At 40.1% G+C, this 24097-nt stretch overlaps 1 protein-coding gene and 1 pseudogene across 1 annotated transcript; one reads left to right on the forward strand and one right to left on the reverse strand.

Moving 5' to 3' along the window:
* Window positions 1-451: 451 nt before the first annotated feature.
* LOC139766431 (glutamate receptor ionotropic, kainate glr-3-like) lies at window positions 452-8749 on the reverse strand (annotated as a pseudogene).
* A 5513-nt stretch (window positions 8750-14262) lies between these two features.
* On the forward strand, window positions 14263-18738 carry LOC139766432 (heme-binding protein 2-like). The gene is made up of 7 exons (XM_071695117.1): window positions 14263-14303; window positions 15023-15085; window positions 15589-15672; window positions 16093-16222; window positions 16642-16819; window positions 17562-17675; window positions 18031-18738. The coding sequence occupies exons 2-7, from the start codon at window positions 15023-15025 to the stop codon at window positions 18098-18100; spliced, it is 639 nt and encodes a 212-aa protein (XP_071551218.1). The 5' UTR covers window positions 14263-14303; the 3' UTR covers window positions 18101-18738.
* The last annotated feature ends 5359 nt before the right edge of the window (window positions 18739-24097 follow it).

Consider the following 24097-nt stretch of genomic DNA (forward strand, 5'->3'; position numbering starts at 1 on the left):
CTTCAAGCTTTTCATATAAGCACTTTGCTTTAAGCTTAATTTTTTTTCCGAAGCTCTGGAGAAATCTGAGGCGAAATATATAAGAAAATGTGTTGGAAGCAGATAGGAATTTATTTTTTTAGGGATATTGTTTTCTACGTTAACCCTAACAGGCAGAAATCAGGTTCCATTGTGATCCTAAATGGAATGGATTCATTTGAATGTGTCTTCTGATCGATATTGTTCATATTAGAAATATATACATGTACATGTGTATTACGGAAGTTGGGTTATAATGTCTGTATCTTTCTCGTAAGTTATTTGCCCATTTACCCATTACATCTTTGTCTCATAGGTATTTCTTATCTTTAACAGATCAAATACATATTCTAGATGATCTATAAAAGCATAATTCTCTATCAAACACAGATACTAGGAAATAATAGCAAAAACACGATTGATTACTGCTCATGTTTTATTGATACATACTGTGGAGATGACAGTTACATAACCTGGTTTTAACCAATCTACTGGTGGTCAAGGGCACTACAACTTAAAACCAGGTTAGGTAATAGACAATAGATTCATCTCAAATGAATTAGTTCAGAGAAATAGTGTTGGAACTTAACTAAGTTTCACATTAAAGTAGACGACGCCTGCTACAAAAAGCCAGCTGGAAAACACATGGGAAATAATATATAGAATGTTGAGATATCAGTATCTTGTTGATATACAGGATATTGAAGACTGTGAGCCATCTGGCTGTAAGGAAATTTTTCAATCATTGGCTGTTGACTGTCTGGCTGGGAGGCAGGATGCGGGCGTCCTGGGAGGGTGTAGGACGCAGGATACAAGCGTTCTTATCCGTAGGACGGGAGCCCAGGACACACAGGATCTCTATGGCGAACACCAGGACAGACAAGCACACGCCTGAGAACAGAGTGTATGAAGGTGTTTAGGAGAGAGAGAGAGAGAGAGAGAGAGAGAGAGAGAGAGAGAGAGAGAGAGAGAGAGAGAGAGAGAGAGAGAGAGAGAGAGAGAGAGAGAGAGAGAGAGAGGCGAAGTATAGGAGTATGTGTACATATATAGACATACACACACACTCAGATATACATACATAGACATACATAGACTATACACATGAGCATACACATACTTTCAGATAAACATACACAGATATACAGAGAATATACACATGGGCATACACATACGCTCTTATATACATACACATACATACATCGACTATAAACATGGGCATACACACGCTCTAATATACATATATAGACATACATAGACTATACGCATGGGCATACACATACACTCGTATACATACATAGACATACATGTACTATACACATATACGACATATATGAAGCTATATACCAGGTAGTTTACCAAGAACGTAGAGTGCAAACACGCCATAGAAGTCCTGTAGAGCAAGAGATCTCTCCTCGATGGGTTCGGATCCCGGTGGCGTAAGGCAGTAAGGTCGAGCTAAGTAACTCCTGCCGCATCCAATAGTCAATTAAACCAGACTCCCGCATGCGTCCCACCCTGGTGGATACAACCATGGGTTGTAGACTAGACCTGTGTGGACGATCTCAGAACCATCGTCTACTTCTTAAAAGACTCACGCACGAGTAAAGATATTTTCCTTCTATGATATGCGTCATTGTGATCATAGATGACCCATGAATGAAGTAGATTATTGATTATACGAATGATGAACAGTCTACTATCATAGATTATAGAAATCACCTGAATTCTTTAATATTTCTTTATCATATGATATCATTTACTATGCTGAATAATTTTTTCCGTTTTTCTTCATTTGAATGAAGTCAGAAAAATATCTCTTTACTCATAAATCACATTTATTCTATCAAATCAAACGCCATATTTCTCTAATGATTCCTGAAAAATTGATTTAAAAGTATTTGATGAAACATATAAGTTGAATAACCTTGGTCATTTCTAGAAATGCTTCCTTCATTCAACTGACCGTCTATATTTCAATCTTCAATTTCCTATGTAACATTTCAACCTATTCAGTTATAATTCTTACATTCATTCAGTCACTGAATCATCGTTGATTCTGTGCAATCAAATTCTATTCTACCTTTCCTTTAAGGAACAGACATGCACGAGAAAACAGTAAGGTCAACATTGATGGTGCTTTCTCAGCAAACCATGCAAGCAGAACTTGCTTGTTACGTGCTAAGAAGTTTGACAAGCCAATTCATGAGTGTCAGAAGAAGCCAGGATGTTTGACATTCTACTACGTGATTAATAAATATGCAGATACGGAAGGAAAGACTTCGTCAAGCCAGCTCTACTGAGGCAAGATAGAAGGAATCTAAGATGAGAGAGAGAGAGAGAGAGAGAGAGAGAGAGAGAGAGAGAGAGAGAGAGAGAGAGAGAGAGAGAGAGAGAGAGAGAGCGAGAGAGAGAGAGAGAGATTATCTTAGTCTGAAAAGTTTACTTTTGACAAGAAATGAGAAAGTAATTTGTGTTCACTCTAGCGGGTGTTTTGAGTGGCTGTTTTGAGTGAAGATACGTACTTAGATAAAGCATTGACACCAATGTTGGCAGTGATCGTGGTGGTGTTGCTGTTGTCAGCAGTGATTATGGTAGTGAGGGTGTCAGAAGTGATCGTGGTATTGGTGGTGGCAGCAGTGATAATGTTGTCAGCAGTGACCATGGTAGTGGTGGCAGTGTTGTCAGCAGTGACCATGGTGGTGGCAGCAGTGATAATGTTGTCAGCAGTGACCACGGTAGTGATGGCAATGTTGTCAGCAGTGACCATGGTAGTGGTGGCAATGTTGTCAGCAGTGACCATGGTAGTGATGGCAATGTTGTCAGCAGTGACCATGGTGTCAACAGTGATCAACAGGAGGGCTACACACACAGGGTCGACGCGAGCTTTGAGGGCGGCGCCCTTCGGGAAGCCGAGACTCAACATGTAACTCATGATGGCTTCACGAGTCATCCATAAGGGACAGGATGACGTCTGCAAGGATCATATAGATAGATAGACAATAGATGGATAGATAATAGATACAAAAAGGTTTTGACTCTATACCTTTCACACTGTTCCATTTACTTCTAAATTCTTCCTCTCAAACATTTCTCATAATTTAGCTTCCTCATGACACTCCATAAACTGACTAGGATTAGGGGCCTCATTTCTTGCTATCCTCATTATTTACATTACTTTGGAAACTCTCATTACTTCAGTCTATCTTCTATCATCTTCCTCATAGATAGGATGGATAGATCCCAGTGTGGAAATCTATCTCTATCTATTGCTATCCATCTATGAACCTCAGAATGAATTAAGACTATATTACCGTCAGTTAGTTTACAGTAAACTAGATTCTGTTTAACAAAGCAATAGATAGGATGTTATCTTTATTGATGATGTGTCGGTTTTTATGTATACTACAGCTAAAAAGCATTAAAGAAAAATATAACACACACACACACACACATTTATATATATATATATATATATATATATATATATATATATATATATATATATATACATAAGGCACCTTTATATAGAGTACTTGTTATCACCAGAGGGTCGTCTATTTTGCATATTACATATGTAGATTTTCTCCTGACTCAAAATCTTGATATTTACCTTGGAGAAGTAGCTGTGTAGGATGCTCAGGATGGTGGTCTGGTCAATGATGATGGCGTATCCTTCGTGTAGGATCATCCTTAACCCATCCTGGTAGGTCCAGGCTAACCCCGCTCTTCCAGCCCAGGCTCGACCGAAGAGAGAGTCCTTCTCTGCTACCTTGAACAGTGGTAGTTAAGGTCACCAGGTAGGTGGTGTGTGGTAGTTAAAGTCACCAGGCAGGTGGTGTGTGGTAGTTAAGGTTACCAGGTAAGTAGGTGTGTGGTAGTTAAAGTCACCAGGCAGGTGGTGTGTGGTAGTTAAGGTTACCAGGTAAGTAGGTGTGTGGTAGTTAAAGTCACCAGGCAGGTGGTGTGTGGTAGTTAAGGTCACCAGGTAAGTAGGTGTGTGGTAGTTAAAGTCACCAGGCAGGTGGTGTGTGGTAGTTAAGGTCACCAGGTAGGCGTGTGATAAGAAAGGTCACCTGGCAGGTTTGTTATATTGTAGAACACCTTTATCAAGATCAGATTCACATGGTATCTAAGCTTTAGCAGCTTAAAAGACAGAACAGCTGGTTCCTCTCAGATAAGCTGTGGTGATAGTGTAGAAGGAGAGAGAGAGAGAGAGAGAGAGAGAGAGAGAGAGAGAGAGAGAGAGAGAGAGAGAGAGAGAGAGAGAGAGAGAGAGAGAGAGAGTCTCTTGTTTCCTTATCTCATCTTATCTCCGCCACGTCAAATTCACAAGTAGAACAGTCTGGTGTTGCCAGGTTGTGATGGAGATTGATCAGTTGAGCTGTAATTAACCTCATTTTTCATCTAGAGTGAGGGATGATCCTCTGCAATGGGGAATTGGGGCTTTGTGTGTGTGTGTGTGTGTGTGTGTGTGTGTGTGTGTGTGTGTGTGTGTGTGTGTTTCTCTGTATCCATTTGCTTATCACGTTGCAATTAAACGCTCATTTTCCATCTCTTTGTGGCAGAGCATTATAGAACCCTTTGACAGAGGCCTTATTGAAGTCTTTGAAGGCGCGGGTGACCCAGAGTATATAATACCCCATCTTTCCCACGACACACATGACGTACACGACACACATGACGTACACGACACACATGACGTACACGACACACATGACGTACACGACACACATAACGTACACGACACACGAGCAGAGAACTGCTGGTTTAACACGGTTCAACCCCGAACACAAGGGTTTTCACACAAGGTTCCGCTGAACCCTTGGGTTCTGTGAAAGATTAGTGGGGTTCCGTGAGGCCATTCATGATGGAGAGAGAGAGAGAGAGAGAGAGAGAGAGAGAGAGAGAGAGAGAGAGAGAGAGAGAGAGAGAGAGAGAGAGTGACATGGTTCTACGATCTTTGTTTTGCACATTTGTTATTGTTCTTATGAACACTATGACAGACAACGGTAAAAAGATATCAGGCCTGAATTTCTTTGAATTACATTCACAATATATCTTTTCGCTGTGAATGATGAGATGTTCAAAGTTAAGGTCTGTTTGAAGAGCATTAGCAGTTCTATGTAGATACGACATGTGCTGCCCCCACACGACCTAGAGCAGGAACCAGGTCAGTCGCTAGTAAACACACCTGATGATCCAACACTAGTTGGTAGTTCAGGTGAGGTTATCAGTGTTTCTAACTACAATTCTCGTGGTTTATGACCTTAATAATGTTTATGAATGACTCTCAAATGTTTCTTATTTATCAGTCTACGTAATAAACAACCATGATGTTCTGTAAAGGTCTTTTGTTTGTTTACAAGTGCGTCAGTAACAAGCTGCGTGTACCACTTTTCCTTAATGGTTTCTGCGCTAAATATTATCCATTGGGACTGGGATTTGGGATCACTGTAGGTCTGGGATATTGCACTACTTCCCACAGAAGGTACATGGGTCTTTGGACATGGTCAATATCCACAGAAAAATGATAGTTAATGGAAGTTAATGATGATAGATGGATAGATGTGCAATTAATCTTCAGAGATTATGCAAGACTCATTCTTCTTGCTGTGTCTACAGAGAGATATATTCACACCAGGATCTGGAAAACTTCGAAGTACTTCGATCACTGTCCCATATCAAACTTCAAGTGACGTACTTCCTCAATGACTTACCTTGAATGTGGAGTAGACAAGTCCTCCACCAATCATTATATAAGGCACCTCTGATTGTTCTGTTAACTCCTGAAGGTTATGGAATGGAAGACTGACCTAAGAAGAAACAGAATGTTTAAGTATATGATCTCAGTGGAAGCCAGTTACGCATCTTTTCCTTGCAGAATATATTCCTAAGCTTCATTTAATCCATCTTAGTGGAAACACAGAGAAATATCTAATTTCTAAGGCATTGTTAGCTAGCCATAGACTCAAACAGTCTACATGTTTGCTTTCAGATTTAATGTGTAGCAATCATAAACCATGTAGCCACTTCCATGCAGTGAAATCACAGCAAAGGACTTGAACAGTGAAAATAATAAGGGGACTCTTGTGTGGGAAAAGCTCTTAGAAGAGCCCCACCACCACCAGCACTCCATCTTCTTTCTATAAGTCTGTGACACTTTAAGAAGCAAAGTCTTCTACTACCTACTGTCTCGTAGATGAGGTTGGCAAGTGTGTACCTTTGGGATTATAATCATGGCCTTGAGGCTACTTCTGTAGACGGTAGCGATGATGAACGTAGACAGAAGCCAGAACCCGCCCAGCATGTATCCTGTGTTGCTTGATGGAAACCAAGCCATAGCTGGAGACAGGTGAGAGAGACTCATTAATATCTGGGGCACGACGGTACGACCTTTGAGCACGACGGTACGACCCTTGAGCATGATGGTACGATCTTTGAGCACGACATTACGACCACTAAGTACGACGGTATGATTGTCTGGCCAATGACCTGATTTTATCATACTTAAGGGTCGTACCGTCGTGGTCGAGGGTCGTCATCAACCACATCTGCAAAGGTATATATATATATATATATATATATATATATATATATATATATATATATTAATGATGATGATAATGATTATGATGATAATGAACTGTTGTACCCAATAGCTGTTTCCTCATCTTTCATGGGAATTACAGGAAAACTTTGCTAATTAAGCATATCCTATGATAGACAATTGCTTTGATGATTCCCAATTGCAGAAAACTAATTACAGAAAACTAATCAATATAACTAGCAACTTTGATATATTGTGGTAATTATATCTTAACGATCACTAATTACCGGAAATACTGAAGTATGTTGATGATTATGAGTTCATGATCATTGGATATTAAGAGCTGTAAGAACCATCAAAATGGACTCTACCTTAATGACCACAAGTTGATTACACTCATTAACTTTAATGACATCCAATATGTACTTTTGTGAGGGGGGATTATATGCCCTTATTACTCTCACCTGTACAAGGGTTTTGCTGCACTTTCCCTCAAGCCTCAAGCTTACCACTGGGGTGTAGAGGGGCATATGTCACAAATTTCCATGACTGGACCTTAACCTTTCACGCCCACACCTTTTCAAAAACATTTTTGTCCTCTCTTCCCAGTGACTTACCACCTCCATTCCCAGTGGCTTCTCACCTCTCTTCCCAGTGGCTTACCACCTCCTTTTCCCAGTGGCTCACCAGGGGCGTGAAGGGCTTGACAAAGCTGGTCAGGTCCGGCTCAAGCCTCGGGCGGGCGTAGGCGATCAACTGCTGGTCAAAGAAGAGAGGAACACTGAGGTCTACTACAGCAGCCCGCTCCTCGCTGATCCCCAAAGGACCCAAGGCCAAGTCGATCTCCTGCAGGGACAACCATACCCTGTCATGCACCAACTTACCTCCTGTCATGCACCAAGTTACCTCCCGTCATGCACTAAGTTACCTCCTGTCATGCACTAAGTTACCTCCCGTCATGCACTAAGTTACCTCCTGTCATGCACCAAGTTATCGTTTCACTGCGTTAAACACTGCACCATCGTGTTTCATAATACAGCTCTATCTACCAATATATATATATATATTCTACGCAGATTATATATATAGATGATATAGAACAAATGCCGATTACGGAATACGTATATATTTGAGATGCCAGATTTAAAATGACCTGATTCTTGTTATGATAATTCGTAATAAAGGCTGTCAGTATCAGTATATAATCATCATTGAGTGATAAAGTATTTATCTATCATCAAATAACACATTATAAAAGACACTTCTCCATTCATGAGGCAATTCATGCTGGCAAAAAATCTCCATTTTTAAAAGAACGTATGTTACTGTAAGAAAACGTAATGTGGGTTGACTCACTGCTCTGTGGACCATTCCCATCATGCCGGTCCAGGAACCATTGGCCAGCTTGGTGCCCCACCCCACCTCGACCATGGGCAACAGAGTGTAGCTGTCGAGCACATATTGTATTATTAATACATCCTCATAGGTGGCATACGACTATACAAGAATACAGTACTGTAGGAGATGTGATATATGTATATACAATCGAAGAAGCCTACCCTTATCAGTTATAAACATATATCTAGTCCTCTGAGAACGTCTATATATCACCAAAAATAAGGAAATGTAATTTGAATTACATTAATGAAGTGAGTCTCAGTATGCAAATGAGCTGATGGCCAGCAGGAACTCACCAGAAATCCAGTTCCTCAGCCAAGACGTGGAGGACCGTCTTCATCACCCCAGCAATGCTGTTCCCACTGGCTATTGAGTAAGGGGGCCACTGTCCACACCAGTTAACCATTTTAGACGTGTCTACATCTAACATTGTAGCTACAGGAAGATCCTATCTACGCAACAGCAACTACACATATCCAGACCTAATACTGTATCTACTCATAACTCAAGGTTATAAAGGATTAAGTTAATAAACAAATTCAAACTTATCTATAGATATTAATGAACAGAAATACATATAGTAATGTGCAGGGATTATATATGTGAAATCCTTGATGTTTTTCATATATGAATTTCTGTGACTTGATGTCAACCTAATGATGCCAGAGTATTTAATCATCCAGCATTTTCTCAAGGTCATTAAGAGGGAAATGTAATTACTGTTCACTTACATGGCCGTAACCCACCAACAAGCAACGATCGACTTCCATTGAAGAATTCGTCAAGACCTGAGGAGAATATTGGAACATAGGTAAGATATTTAGAAGCCTGACAGGTAAGTGAATGAATTCAAGTATATACACGTTTAGTGATCTCCAATTTGATGTTTACAGGTAATCACACAATAAATGTATAACTGCCTTAAAGATTACCTTTTTCTAGATGAAATTCACATATGTCTTACAGGCTGCGACGGTACGACTCTTGAGCGCGACGGGACGACGCTTGGGCACGACGGTACGATCCTTGAGCACGACGGTATGACCCTTGAGTACGACAGTACGACCCTTGAGCACGACGGTCCGACCTCTGAACACAAGTTTCGACCTTTGAGTACGACAGAAAGTCTAATTGAGCCTAACGACACGACCTTTGTGTGAGTCAGGTCAGAGGTCAGTCCAAGGTCGTGCCATCCTGCTCTAAGTGCATGGAGTCGTACTCAAGAGTCAGCTGTCTTGGTCAGGGAGAGTGAAGTCGTACTCAAGGTCGCACCGTCGTGTCCAAGGATCGTACAGTCGCACCTTGTGTTTCATAAGCTTTGAAATGGTGTTTCACAAGTTATATGACATTATCATATAACGGCTTATTGATTCAGACGAAGATTAAAGGTAAAAGAAACTTACTTGATCCTTAGCGTCTGCGACAGTGGCACTGAGTGTTGTGTCAGTGGGTCTGTGCGTCAGTTGCCCTGTGCGCCAGTAAGCTTAAGCGTCACGCAGCGGTCGGCGCGACATCAGCACAGCGCAGACTCTCCCAGCGACCACCAATCAGGGAAGGACCTAAACTAACCCTTAGAGGCTGCCAATATGGAGTCCAAAAGTTAATGAATTCTCTCAGTAATTGGTTTAATTACTTCGATAAAAAGGAGTATATTGCAATTGCGATGATCTTTTACACCTTGTTTTATTGGGTTGGTTTATTTAGAGGTAATGTTGTGGCTCTATCGCACAGAGACACTGGGCGGTAATGTAACAATAGATAAACACACACACATACACACATACACACATATACACACACATAAATATCTATCTATCTATCTATCTATCTATCTATCTATATATATATATATATATATATATATATATATATATATATATATATATATATATATATATATATATATATATATATATATACACACACAAGTGAAAAAGGATTGACAAAGAGGATATATGTGTCAGAGGTGAAGGGAACAAGAAGTGGGAGATCATATTGGAGGTGGAGGATGGAGTGAAAAAGATTTTGAGTGATCGGGATCTGAACATACAGGAGGGTGAGAGGCGTACAAGGAATAGAGTGGACTGAAACGATGTGGTATGCAGGGGTCGACGTATTGTCAATGGATTGAACCAGGGCATGTGAAGCGTCTGGGGTAGACCATGGAAAGTTCTGTGCGGCCTGGATGTAGAAAGGGAGGTGTGGTTTCGGTGCATTATACATGACAGCTAGAGTCTGAGTGTGAACGAATGTGACCTTTGTTTCTCTTATGTCTAATGAACGAAAAGAAATACAGTCTCGTCGAAGAACTTCTAAATCCAGAGGAGTTCATCATTCCTCTGCTACTGATTGGAGCACAGCCTTGAAGCTGCAGGAGCCCCATAAAAGGGGTCGTAGATTTACAGGAATGTGTTTACATATTTTACTTAGGAATCATTAGGAGGAAATATACAGAAAACGTACACATAGAGTGATTTGCGATCGGTTGCCAAGGAGTTAATTAGATGCCGTAATTGCAGAACTACTTAAGGAAATAAGTATGTAAGATTAATTGAGGGACTTAATGAGTCTTAGCTTGTTAAGGATGAAGTGTTGAAGTGTGAGAGGTTCTTAGTGTGACTTATGTGGCAGGCTATACGTGATGATATAATAATGACGGACTGGAAACTGTTAATAAATCTCTTTGTAAGTTAAAATAATTGTATCAGTCACTCAAAAGATTCAGTAACCCGGCCTGATCCAGTAGTAGACGTTATGTAACATGATGTGAAGTAGAGACAGGGAATGGTGAAACACTATGTATACCTGGCGATGTTTTTCTTAATATTAGAGAGGAACTGGTGGTGATTGTGGTGGTGATGATGATGATGGCGAACGTAGTGGAGAAGTCACTATAGCAAGACAGATGAGGTATGTGTGAAGATGAGTCTTAGTCTAGAGAAAGACAGAGGCGTCTCGTTGGGGTATGCCAAGGGCTACATGGCTAACGACCACGTATGCCTGTAGAGGAGGTAGACTACAGAGCCAAAGGTCCAGTTGTATGGCTACGTAGGAATGAGAGTCAGGAATTAACGTCCAAATATTAGGATGCTGGAAATATGTAACACAGAGATGATGAAGATTACAATTGATACAGTCAGGGATTAGTTTCGTGAAGAAAGATATTGATGTAAAAATTAATGATATATATACATACATACACTCCAAACGAATCAAAATGTATTTATCAAATATTCTTTCAGAGAGACATAAAGATATACAGAAAGAAAATGGAACAATATTCATTATTAATGGAAAACAAATGTTTAAATTTTCTATAGAGTGAGATGAGTTGCATCGAATTTGTCGAAAATTAGTTTTAAAAGACATGTTCACTTTCTGAACATATCTTCTCTCAGTCATCACCTTTTGACTCCTGTAAAAATCTATCAATAGAGGCAATTACGAGTGTTCGAAAAGTGTGAGATGGTTTATGTGTTTGTGAAGACGTAGCCAAGAGCAGAGAGTTAATTATGCAGATGTTATCATCTGTGCCGGGAGCTGGGATGTGGTAAAGGGATTATCCACTTCTCTCTGCCACAGAAGATTGACCCTGTGGTGTCTGTGATGCAAAGATCAATTACTAATATCTCGCTGTTGAGGGTAACGCCATGGGACGTTTGTGGAGGAGAAAGATCCAGTGATGGTAAGAGATGAATTGAACTGACGCTTATAGAATTATATCACAATACATACACAGGGAAATAGGAAAACAGGAGAGAATTATATGCCTGAAATGAAAAAAAAAGAAGAAATAAATGATAGTAAAAAGTGATAGCACAGTGGAAGGAAGATGAATAGGAATCAGAGATGTAAAGAAAGAAATTGTTTAAGAAGATGACGGTTGTCATTACCTTGGCACAGGAGAGGTCAGTAGCACAAATAACCAAACAAGCAACATATGAATTTCTGCAACTGTAAGATGTCAACTGGGATGAAAAGCGATCGACAAATCAGTTGAGTTCTCTTCTTGATACTTATGTTTGAATTACTTGAAAACTTTGGAATAAGAGCTTCTCTCTCTCTCTCTCTCTCTCTCTCTCTCTCTCTCTCTCTCTCTCTCTCTTAAGAAGGTAAACTGTATGAAGTGAAAACATAACAATGTTTAGAATGAGCTTCAGTGATATGATTACAACACATTAGGTACAAGTCCGTTTGAAAATATAAGTTGAGAGTACAATTAAGCCATGTGAGTAACCGTCAGTTTTAGAGAGGGCATATAGTTCTTGGAATATGAATTTCAAAGCACCAGTTAATCAAAACCAAACGCTTCATAATGAAATAGGTTACCATCAATCTAATCTTTCTTTTCATTTTCTCTGAAAAATCTTAGTGACTCATTTTCTATTATACAAAAGCTTACTGGGTGACTAGTATATATTTTCGATCTGTGAGAGTAAGATGCCTGTCCCTCCGATTTCTAATCAAGTTTACTATAACTAAGCACAATAAACTTTATAGCTTTTGTTATATATTCTAGAAGTGGGTTCTCGAAATCTAGACATGATTTTTATGTAATCTGAGATTGTTTTTAATGCTTGTATCGTACAAGAAATAAAAGGATGACCTAAATTGACAGCTCAGTGAGTTTTTCAGGAAAAAGTTTGCACGAAGCAGTGTTCACAGTTGCAGTATTGTCTTAGATGAATGAACGAAACATTCCTTCACTTTTTATTATTCTAGAATATAATCATTTGCCACACACATAAAAAAAGATATATATATAAAACAAGTAAAATCGAAAGAAATGAGCATAGAAGAGAGAAGAGGTGTCTAAACGTGATTACCATTGAGTAATTAATGTATCTTCTTCCTTTCTTTCGTACTTGTCCACCATTTCCCGCTTTAGCAGGGTAGCGCCGCGAACAGATGAAGACACGCCACATTCGTTCACACTCAGTCTCTAGCTGTCATGTATAATGCACTGAAACCACAGCTCCCTCACGTCCAGGCCCCACAAAACTTTTCATGGTTTACCCCAGACGTTTCACATGCCCTGGTTCAATCCACTGACAGCACGTCGACCCCGGTATACCACACCGGTCCCATTCACTCTATTCAGCGCACGCCTTTCACCTTCCTGCATGTTCAGGCCCCGATCACACAAAATCTTTTTCACTCCATCTTTCCACCTCCAATTTGGTCTCCCCCACTTCCTTCTGCTGGTCATGATGAGCATTAAGAACCATTGCACTGTATTTACAAACATTGGTTTTAGCATAGCAATGATGACTTGGGCATCGTATCATAGCCACGCCTCGCTGCTCTGTTGGTTTGTTGCTGCTCAGCCATCACACTGGTGCTATGTTTCGCTTTGCAGATCACGATTTGGAAAAATATATTTTTTTTTTTTGCTATCAGCATCTTACTGTTGTTGTTGTTGTTGTTATTTTTTGCAAGAAGACTTTGATGACTTAGTGGAGAGAGAGAGAGAGAGAGAGAGAGAGAGAGAGAGAGAGAGAGAGAGAGAGAGAGAGAGAGAGAGAGAGAGAGAGAGAGAGAGAGAGAGAGAGGTGAACACACCAGCGGACGCGCCCCAGGGCCCAGCTTGTAGTTCTCCACCGTGAAGTTAACCAATGGGGTAATTACACAGTTCTTGCTTCACGCATTGTTGCTATTGTCCATGCGTGCAGGACGCATCGATGCGTACTACACGCATGGACCGTACATCCGGGATATCCCATTGCGGGTCGTCCACAATGCTTTCTCATTTTGTTCTGTTCTTTTTAAAATGATTTTTCTTTTCCGTTTTTTGCTTTCTCGTCTCTATAGGTCTTCGCTAGTGTACCTTCGCTCTACGGTGTTTTCTATATCTCTAACTCGTGTCTGTATCTACAAACTTATATAGCAAACTCTTTCCCTAAGTAGATGTGTAATAGGGAAGGCAGAAAAAGTTAGTTGGATAAGATCAGCTGTGTCATTAGAGATCCTTCAGTCTCTGTATCAAAAGCTAAATCATCTATATCATAGCTGGGACTGCTATAGCTTTTAGCTGAGACAAATTCATCATATTAGGTGACACTGTGAACCAGCGCTTCGGTATACTTTGTTTTTTCTCGACCATTACGTTATATCGTAGTGGGGGGACGTAAGGGGGTGTGTGGTGGTGAATGGAAGGAGGGAGGGAGGGGGGAGTGAGGGGGGAGAGGGGGAGGGAGGGGGAGAAGGGACAGACTACGTAACATTGTAATGACACGGGGGGGGAGGGGGGGGGGGGCTGTAATCATGGTGGTCCGGGTGTATATAACAGGAGGTGTAGCCAGGAGTGAACCACTAGTGTGTCCCACACAAGACGTGAAAGGTACGTGACACAGGGAATAGCTGTAACTCTTCTCTCTTCTTTTTCTGATGTAGTAGCGTACGACGCATGCGTGGTAGTGATCTGGAGACCATGACGTATAACGCTGTCGTTATGCTGTACGGTAATAGGGAGTGACTGTAACGAAATAGGGCATGATCTTGGCGTGATAGGTTGTAAGCGTAGGATGATAATGCATGATCCTGGCGTAAGAGAGTATGACCTCTGGGCGAAAGGGCATGACCCTTGCATGATAGGGTATGGTCGTGGAGTGGTAGTGCATGATTCTGGTGTAAAAGGTATGATTCAAATATAATAGGGTATGATGCTGGTGTAATAGGGTAAGATTTAGAGATAATAGGGTATGATGATAGGTTAACAGGGTAAGATTTCGAGATAATAGGGTATGATGATAGGGTAATAGGGTAAGATTTCGAGATAATAGGGTATGATGATGGTGCAATAGGATATGATTTAGAGATGATAGGGTATAATGCTGGTGTAATAGGTTATGACCCAGACCATAAGGACAAAACCACCCAATTTACACATTCTATTTCAATGAAATGAAGGAAAGTTCAAAGTTAATAAGTAATGAGGAGAGAACCAATGTTCTTCAGGAAGGATCTTACTTCAATTATAAAAAACAATGCCCTCTCGTTTATTTATCATCAATTATTCTAATTACCTGCCTAATTACTGTCTTCCTTTGATATTCACAGATGGTGACCAACGTATTCTTCTTGCTCTTCCTGGCCATTACTGGAGCTTTGGCTTCAACTGATGTAGGTACCAGGGTTTGTCCTCTTTGGCTCTAAATGTGTCTCGTAGTATATTATCTATGATACTAAAGTTGATCAAGATTGTAATTATAATTTCAATGATAACAGTGATATTGAAAAATGATTATCTCTCTGAATGGTTCCAATGTTTTTAATGTTTTATTTTGTTTGTGAATATGGATATGAAATCTAGTGAAAAAGTTTTAAGATGCCAGACTTGAATAAAGCGAGAGAAAGTTATGAAATATGAATTGTCTTGTCTCAAGTTTAAGTTGTTTGTTGATAAGAATCATGTCCTCTTTTTTCTATATATAGACATTGTGATCAGAATTCTCCTTTCCTTGTATATCTAAAACGTTACATATATCTTTATCTTAAGATATTCTACAAAGAAGCAATATCATGTTAGCGACAGGAGTTTGAAATGAAGTTATACAGTAATGTCGGGTCAGGGTTATGTACTGGCTTTCGTGTGAGAGGTTCACTTCATACCGGTTGTGTTGCAGTTTGACTTCTCAGACGATGATAGCGAAGACAGCTACTTCGAGAAGCATGAGATGGCTCCTTACACCGTCATTAAGAACGCTGAGGTAAGGAATGTAAACCTGACTTATGTATGGGTGACAATTCGTGTCTCCAGGAGTGTTATGTAAGAAGGGGTTGAATTGAGGATATATATGATGATTACTCTCATTGATCCTATGGCTAACTGCATCATCTGTTTCACAAAGAAGACATAGACACTTGATATCTTACCAGCTAACTCTGTATTTTGTGTATTAGACATATGTAGATACTGAAACTTTCCGGAGAGAGGGATTTGTTATATACGTCTCACATAGACGATAAAGACGCTAGCTATATTCAACTCGTATGAGGAGACAGAGCCTATATCTATATACATGATATATAAACGACGCGACACGATAGATATATACTTACAATATGAGGCGACAGAATCTATAGCTACACAAGAGTTATATAAACGACAAAACCTGTCGTGTTTTCAGACATACCAAGTGAGGGTGTACCCGCCAACGAAGTGGGCTTGTGCACAGACCAATAAAAGTGAAGACAAGAAGGAAGGAATGAGAATGTTCATGGCGTTGTTTGACTACATCGACGGCATGAATGATATGGGTAAGTCATCTGTTTCATCTACCTACACTGGGTAAGTCAAGGTAAGTCATCTGTTTCATCTACCTATACTGGGTAAGTCAAGGTAAGTCATCTGTTTCATCTACCTATACTGGGTAAGTCAAGGTAAGTCATCTGTTGTAGATATCTGCCTACACTGGGTAAGTCAAGTGATGTAGGTAAGTCATCTGTTGTATCTACCTACAGTGGGTAAGTCAAGGTAAGTCATGTGGTGTAAATATCTACCTACATTAGGTAGATCACTCTCTCTCTCTCTCTCTCTCTCTCTCTCTCTCTCTCTCTCTCTCTCCCTTCCCCTGGACTAGGGGCAGCATTATCTTACCCCCGTGGCCTCCCCATAGGGATCAAACTTCCCTTTATAACACTAAAGACCATCCCTCTTATCTCCCTCCCTCCCCCAGAGATGGAGATCAACATGACGGTGCCAGTGTCGATGAGGAAGGACAAGAAGGGAGCAGATGGCACCAAGTGGTGCCAGATGTGTTTCTACATCCCCTCAGCCCTGCAGGAGACGACCCCACAACCTCAGGGAGACAGGGTCTTCATCCAGGAGAGACCAAGAATGATGTTTGCCACAAGGTTCACTACACTTACCTTTTCTCGCGTCACTGTTGGACATTTTAGGAATTTCATCTATCTCTCTCTCTCTCTCTCAGTGAATGCTTAAGCTTGTCTTACCGTTGATCAGGTGTGAAATAAGCTTTCACCGTTGAACGACAGCAAGATAAGCTCTCAGCATTGGTGAGTGGTAATAAGAAAAGCTTCTACCGTTGAAGATAGCCAGATAAGCTTCCAGCATTGGTGAACCTATAAGCTTATTTGGCTATTCAGTATCAGTAACAGCTTATCTGAAATAACTCATTCCTATGTCTCCCTATATGCTCTGTGTCCTTCACAAGTGCTGAATCAAACTTTTCATTCATGACAGCTAACAATTCTTGTCATATATGACAGTTAATCCCTCCCTCTCTATCCGAGACATCAAATTCTATTTCCACTCACAAACCGCTAACTCTAACAGCAAATGTGGCTCATAGATAGCTAACTCAGCAACATCATAGCTTTTTGGGATCCAGTAACACTCTGTCACAGCTACAATATACCTTATGAACCTCATTGCTATCCCCAGTAGCAAATAGAATTACCGCTATGGACTCCAGTCACCCCTAGTTTTGATAGCTAAGCAATGTAGCCTCACCCAGTACCTTCCAGTAGCAGGTTCAGTGAGTCTTAAGCTTCCATCCTCCCTCACCCAGTAGCCACTTGAACAAGCCTCTTGGCTGCCCAGTACCTCTCAGTAACCAGTACAAACATCCGGCAGGACTTTCGGTGGCTACATGATGCGTATGAAACAGTGGAAGGCTGAGAAGGTGATCCTCCAGGAGGACCTGAAAATGGCAGAGGAACCTGGCGTCGACTTCTCCAGCACCTACTGGTAAGGGCACCACCTCTCCTCCTCCTCCTCCTCCTTCTCCTTCTCCTCCTCCTCCTCCTCCTCCTCCTTCTCCTCCTCCTCCTCCTTCTCCTCCTCCTCTTCCTCCTCCTCCTCCTCTCAGTGTACCTGTCGTACCTTAAGGTACTGTACCTGCTCCGTGGTGCATCTCTCCTTTGCACCTGCTGTGTGGGACGGTCGTGATATCTTATTAGACCCGTTTTCTTTCTCATGATCTTCGTTTTCTTTTCTAATATCATTTCCCATTTTCTTTATGAGTAAGAAGATTTTGTTGAAATCTTGAGTATAGTAAGTTGGTGTTGTGTCCAGATTCAAAGCTTTCTGTTCCATTTCTCAGGGCCGTCTACGATCCACCAATGAAAACTACGAACCGGAGGAATGAAGTGTGGTTCCCCATGAAGGAATAGACACACACACACACACACACACACACACACACACACACACACACATGACAGACAAGACCGTGAACACTGTCTGTACACAGAAGCTTAGAAATGTGATAATGATTGTGAAAAAAAGAAAAGTTGTGAGAGATGAGGACCCCCATGATTAAAGAACTCCCCATGCATTCCATATTGGTAAATAGGAATAGACAGAGTGGTAGATGACAGTAGTAGTAGAATAGATGGAATATGCAGATGACATAAAGAAAATAAAGAATATGTATGACACAAAGGACGATTAGAAATTTTTTACAAATTAGTTGTCATAAATAGGTCACCACAAACAGATAACCAGAAATTGGTTATGAAAAATGTAATCAGGATTTGGTAATTAGACAAACTGTTTAATACATTGGGTGATCTTCGACAATCACACACATACACACGAACACACACACATACACACACACGTGTGTGTGTGTTTTACCAGCAGTAGATGAGACCTGAATTTCCAAACACACTTCTTTGTCACTTGATCAAATTTGAACCAAATTTTACACCTATTGAGGAAAAACTTTCGTTTTGTAGAATTGGAATTTGAAAAAGAAAATTATGGATATGATTATTAGTGCCTGAAATATAAAATCATTTCAAACTTTGACAGTTATTTTTAAATCATCCTTCTTTGTCCCTTTGATATATGATATGATATGATATGATATATATATATATATATATATATATATATATATATATATATATATATATATATATATATATATATATTTTTTTTTTTTTTTGCTTTGTCGCTGTCTCCCGCGTTAGCGAGGTAGCGCAAGGAAACAGACGAAAGAAATGGCCCAACCCACCCCCATACACATGTATATACATACGTCCACACACGCAAATATACATACCTACACAGCTTTCCATGGTTTACCCCAGACGCTTCACATGCCTTGATTCAATCCACTGAAAGCACGTCAACCCCGGTATACCACATCGCTCCAATTCACTCTATTCCTTGCCCTCCTTTCACCCTCCTGCATGTTCAGGCCCCGATCACACAAAATCTTTTTCACTCCATCTTTCCACCTCCAATTTGGTCTCCCTCTTCTCCTCGTTCCCTCCACCTCCGACACATATATCCTCTTGGTCAATCTTTCCTCACTCATTCTCTCCATGTGACCAAACCACTTCAAAACACCCTCTTCTGCTCTCTCATATATATATATATATATATATATATATATATATATATATATATATATATATATATATATATATATATATATATATATATATATATATATTGTGTGTGTAGAATAAAATAGAGGAACATATATGATATATCTGGGTAAGTGAACCACATATTTCACATATATTTCTTCTTTTATACAAACTCTTTTTTACTTTGATATACTCACTAAAGGTAAAGAATTTCTTCATAGAATCAATTGTTTGTGTTTACCTTATCTACTTCAAAGTTATCTAACTCACCAACTCTTCGTACAAGTTATCTTAAAGATAATACTGCTCTCACTACATTGTTTGTGTCGCCTTAGATCCCCCTGCATGGATGACAGATGGTATTGGAAATCTTTTCATGAGGAAATATCTATCGTCATTACAATTCTTCATAGCCTCATCCGTCACTCTGACGCACAATAAGTCATCATAATCATCTCCTTCACGGTATCTTCACCAAACGAACATCTCCAGCGAACAACACCTCCAGCGTCTCCTCCTGCTAGCAACTAAGAGCATGGCTTTTGTTCGCCAGCAGTCAACCCATCCATCAAAACTCAAATGATATACGCCACACACAGAATATAATGTGTAATAACACTTAGGGTATAAGATGACGCTATATCACAGACATAAGGGTAGCCACATAATTATCTGTCTTCTCAATGTATGCATGTGTATGTATGTATGAATGTATGTATGTATGTTTTCCACTTATTCGATAACTTCACTTCAACGAGACAGCGTCAAAAGCAAATGAACCACGGCTTCATTTGCAGATCAGGCATTGAAACGAAGAGACCGTCAAACACAGCCAAAAACCAACAGACTGTTCCATAACTTTACCTTGACAGATTCACATGCCTTGGTTCACCTCAATGACAACCCGTTGACCCTCCAGTATACCACGTCGATCCAATTTATTCATTCTATCCTGTGCACGCCTCTCACCCCCTTGAATGTTCAGGCCCCGTTACATCAAAGCCTCGGTCATATATATATATATATATATATATATATATATATATATATATATATATATATAGATATAGATATAGATATATGTATATGTATATATCAAAAGGGATGAGGAAGAAGTAACTTAAGAAAGCAATTGAATTTGAAAAATCCCAGGAAGAACAGAATAAAGATAGAAAGACATTATATAAGAAAGAGAATAAAATTGTGAAGATAATGAAAGACAGAAAATACGACGCGGATTGGAAAAAAAAGGAAATGGAGGAAAACGTAATCACTTCTGAAACGAAGTGGAGCACCGCTGAAAAGAAAACGAGCAGCGAATATGAGAGGACGTGAGGCGGAAACAAACAATAGACGATGAGATAATGTCCCGCATTATAGTGAAGATGGTGATAAAAAGATAGTCATGAAAATGAGGAGCGGGTTGTTCTTAGGCTGGCCAAATGCCTCGACTGCGTTTAGCAGAGAGAGAGAGAGAGAGAGAGAGAGAGAGAGAGAGAGAGAGAGAGAGAGAGAGAGAGAGAGATCGCAGGACATCTCTTTTTAAGCAAATTCATGCATTGCATAATCAGGTTGCATGGCCTTCCCTTCCTGCAATAAGTACGAAGCGTTATACCTGTGTGAATTCCTATATTACATATATGCAAAGCCTTCTCATACGCTCTGCATAATTGCTTCTGCTATCAGCATATACGTATACAAACCTTCGCAATATCAATACATTTTAAGGAGAATATTTTCTGCTGCTTTAGCGTATCTAAATGTGTATTTGACTGGAAAATCATAATTATAAGTTATACGAAGGCACTTCTACAAGACAGGTCAAATGACTGAAAAAGTACGTAACTGATTGATTTTGGCACAAAATACATACATGTGCATACATTTATATATATAAATGTAAAAAGAAATGTTTTATCAGATACTTGAACATTTTGAAATACTTTTAGAATATTTTCTATGCATTTTGATATTTTCTATGCATTTTAGATCTTGATTTGATTAAAGCCGTCCACTGGTAAACATTAGAGAAGGCGGGTGTGGGTCTGCAGCCACACTGGATCCGGAAACATTTTATTTTCTCTTTACTTTTCCCAACAGAACCGCTCTACTTTCCGCCATGGCCAGTGAGATTAAGTATTGATTCAGTTTTTGCCTCGTCTCTCCTTCGTCTGGCGATCCTTGGTCGTGTTTTCCCCGCTCGTGGTCTTCAGCCATCTAATTTGTCATCTGGATTGCCAGAGTTCCCCACACTTCTTATCTTTTATCTTACGTCATTAACTCATCTGTTGTACATCATCCAGTTTTGTCCAGCTTATCTGTACATCACTTTGTTCCTTCTGTACCTGGAAACACTACTAAAAATCCCTTATTTTCTTTCAAAAACTTAAACATTACATATTTTTTTAACTCCTGTTGTCTGGGAGGATTCTAATATATATATATATATATATATATATATATATATATATATATATATATATATATATATATATATATATATATATATATATATCACTTATCTCTTTACACAACACATTGTCTCTTCAGCACAAAAGGTCATAGAGCCAGGTTTTATAGTAGCCATTCCAGCCTTTATGAGACACAAAGTGGGTCGTACGGGGGAAAACCATGACAAACAACATAGTTAAAAAAAAAAAGGCAATTTCTCACGAGAAATGGCATCAGACATCCCAGCAACCTTAGTGTTTACTGACCAACATGTTCACAGTGCCCCCCGCTTGGGTCATGTGAGGGTATGGTAAACCTGAGTCATTTCAAAATACTGTCGTTTTAAACCTTCCCCAAGTTTAATGCAAGAGAAAACAGGAGGTTTAACTACTTCTCTGAAGAGCCCAGTGACAGAGGACCTTCCTTCATGTAAACCAGTTTAATCAGCAATGAATCATTAAGAACCAGATCTGTCGACCATAAACTCTCTGTAATCTTAGAAAACCTCCACATTTTCCGTTGGCCATCATTTGTGTATTTACTAAAAGCTAAAACGTTAAATGAACATCAAATTTCCAGAGAGTCTATAAACACGGAGGGAAAACATTTAAAGAAAAACAAATCATTTCATTGTACTGGACGTTGCTGAAGTAGAAAATGGCCAAGTATATCACTGGAACGAAAAAAAAAAAATGCCTTTTGCCTTTTTTGCTCGTTGGTCTGGAACACTTGGGCCATCTTCCAGCCTTCTGAGCGGACTCCCGTGACTCTCCTGGCGGTGTCTGAGGCCCAGTGGGAGATCCAGACTACACGGACGGAAGGGCGTGATGCTGGGCTGACCCCAAGGTGGGCGTGGGAGAGGGGAAGGGGCGGGGGGGAGGCATGAGTCCCACTCCCACTGTCTCCGACTAAACCTTGGGAGAGAGAGAGAGAGAGAGAGAGAGAGAGAGAGAGAGAGAGAGAGAGAGAGAGAGAGAGAGAGAGAGAGAGAGAGAGAGACCTCTTGGCCACGACATTTACACTACCATAGGCCTCGCCCTGTCCCCCCCCCCTCTGGGCGCACCCTATGAAAGACACATGATTGGCCAATAACCACTTTGGACTAGCCATAAGTTCTCCACCACTCCAACACCTCCGCCACCACCACCATAGCCCCCATCCTCCACCATCGCCATACGCCCCACTTATCCAATACAAAAAGAAGGGTTGCCAAGAAGGGTTGCCTATATATGTCTGCAGTTATCGGTAGAGAGGAAAAGAATATTAGAACTGATCGATAAATCTGTTACTGAATGTGTTCCCAGATACTTGCTAGCAGCGTCGTGGTGCTGTGTGCTGGTAGCAGAGTATAATAGTCACATCATATATTTCTTAAGCCATTGTTTGTGTGTGTGTGCGTGTCTCTATATCTCTCTTTCTTTCTCAATATATATATATATATATATATATATATATATATATATATATATATATATATATATATATATATATATATATATAACTCGTGGTTCAAACAGCATTATTGATAGATATTTATAAGTATTTATGGGAAGTTTTATAGTATTATAGACGATGTTAGAAACTTTTTCTAACAGTTTCATTTCTCATAACTTTCCATACTGTGGCTAGGCATTATTAAGTACCTCTGGGTCGGCCTAAGATCTCTTAGGATATATATTTGGCCAACCAGGTCGTAGTACAGTTAACTTAACCTAAGACGCTAATCACCCAACCATAATTCCCTGGTTAATATTTTTGTCTATAACGAACGTTTATTGGTCGTTTAAGATGAGGTCTAGGTATTAAGGACGATTAATATTTTTTCCCTCAAGGTTTATGTTGCAGTTAGAGGAACTGATGTGTTTTAAGAGTACATATGATGGTATTATTGTCCCAGATGCTTATAATACAGCTGCTGGAACAATTGATAAAGAGAAATATCAGTTTTTGATGTTCGTTACATCGGCCACCACTTCACAATTATTTTGCCACCAGTTCGATCATATCAGAGCCCACTTCATCACCACTTCAGTCTCTCTCTTTCATCCATCACCTAATCACCCACCTCAATCACCCGCCCACTCTCTCTCTCACCATCACCTAATCACCCACCTCAATCACCCACCCACTCTCTCTCATCAGAACCAATTCATTTTTCTCCCTAGCTCTCATTCTTTACCTTACTTCCGTCACCAACACTCGCTGTCCTTCTAATCTACCACCCAGCCTGTATCTGGGGCCCCTCATGACTTACAGTGACCCAGGGAGCAGAGGCGTGTGGGATCTACTGCTCTCATAACCCAATGTAATTCAAACCTTTGGGGCCTTCATAACCCA

Source organism: Panulirus ornatus, chromosome 57, assembly GCF_036320965.1.
Source record: "Panulirus ornatus isolate Po-2019 chromosome 57, ASM3632096v1, whole genome shotgun sequence".
Taxonomy (NCBI): Eukaryota; Metazoa; Arthropoda; class Malacostraca; order Decapoda; family Palinuridae; genus Panulirus; species Panulirus ornatus.

Coding starts and splice junctions, on each gene's coding strand:
- LOC139766432 (XM_071695117.1), top strand. CDS start 15,023: ATGGTGACCAACGTATTCTTCTTGCTCTTCCTGGCCATTACTGGAGCT. Junction 16,820..17,561: donor AGAATGATGTTTGCCACAAG/GTTCACTACACT, acceptor AACATCCGGCAG/GACTTTCGGTGGCTACATGA. Junction 17,676..18,030: donor GACTTCTCCAGCACCTACTG/GTAAGGGCACCA, acceptor TCCATTTCTCAG/GGCCGTCTACGATCCACCAA.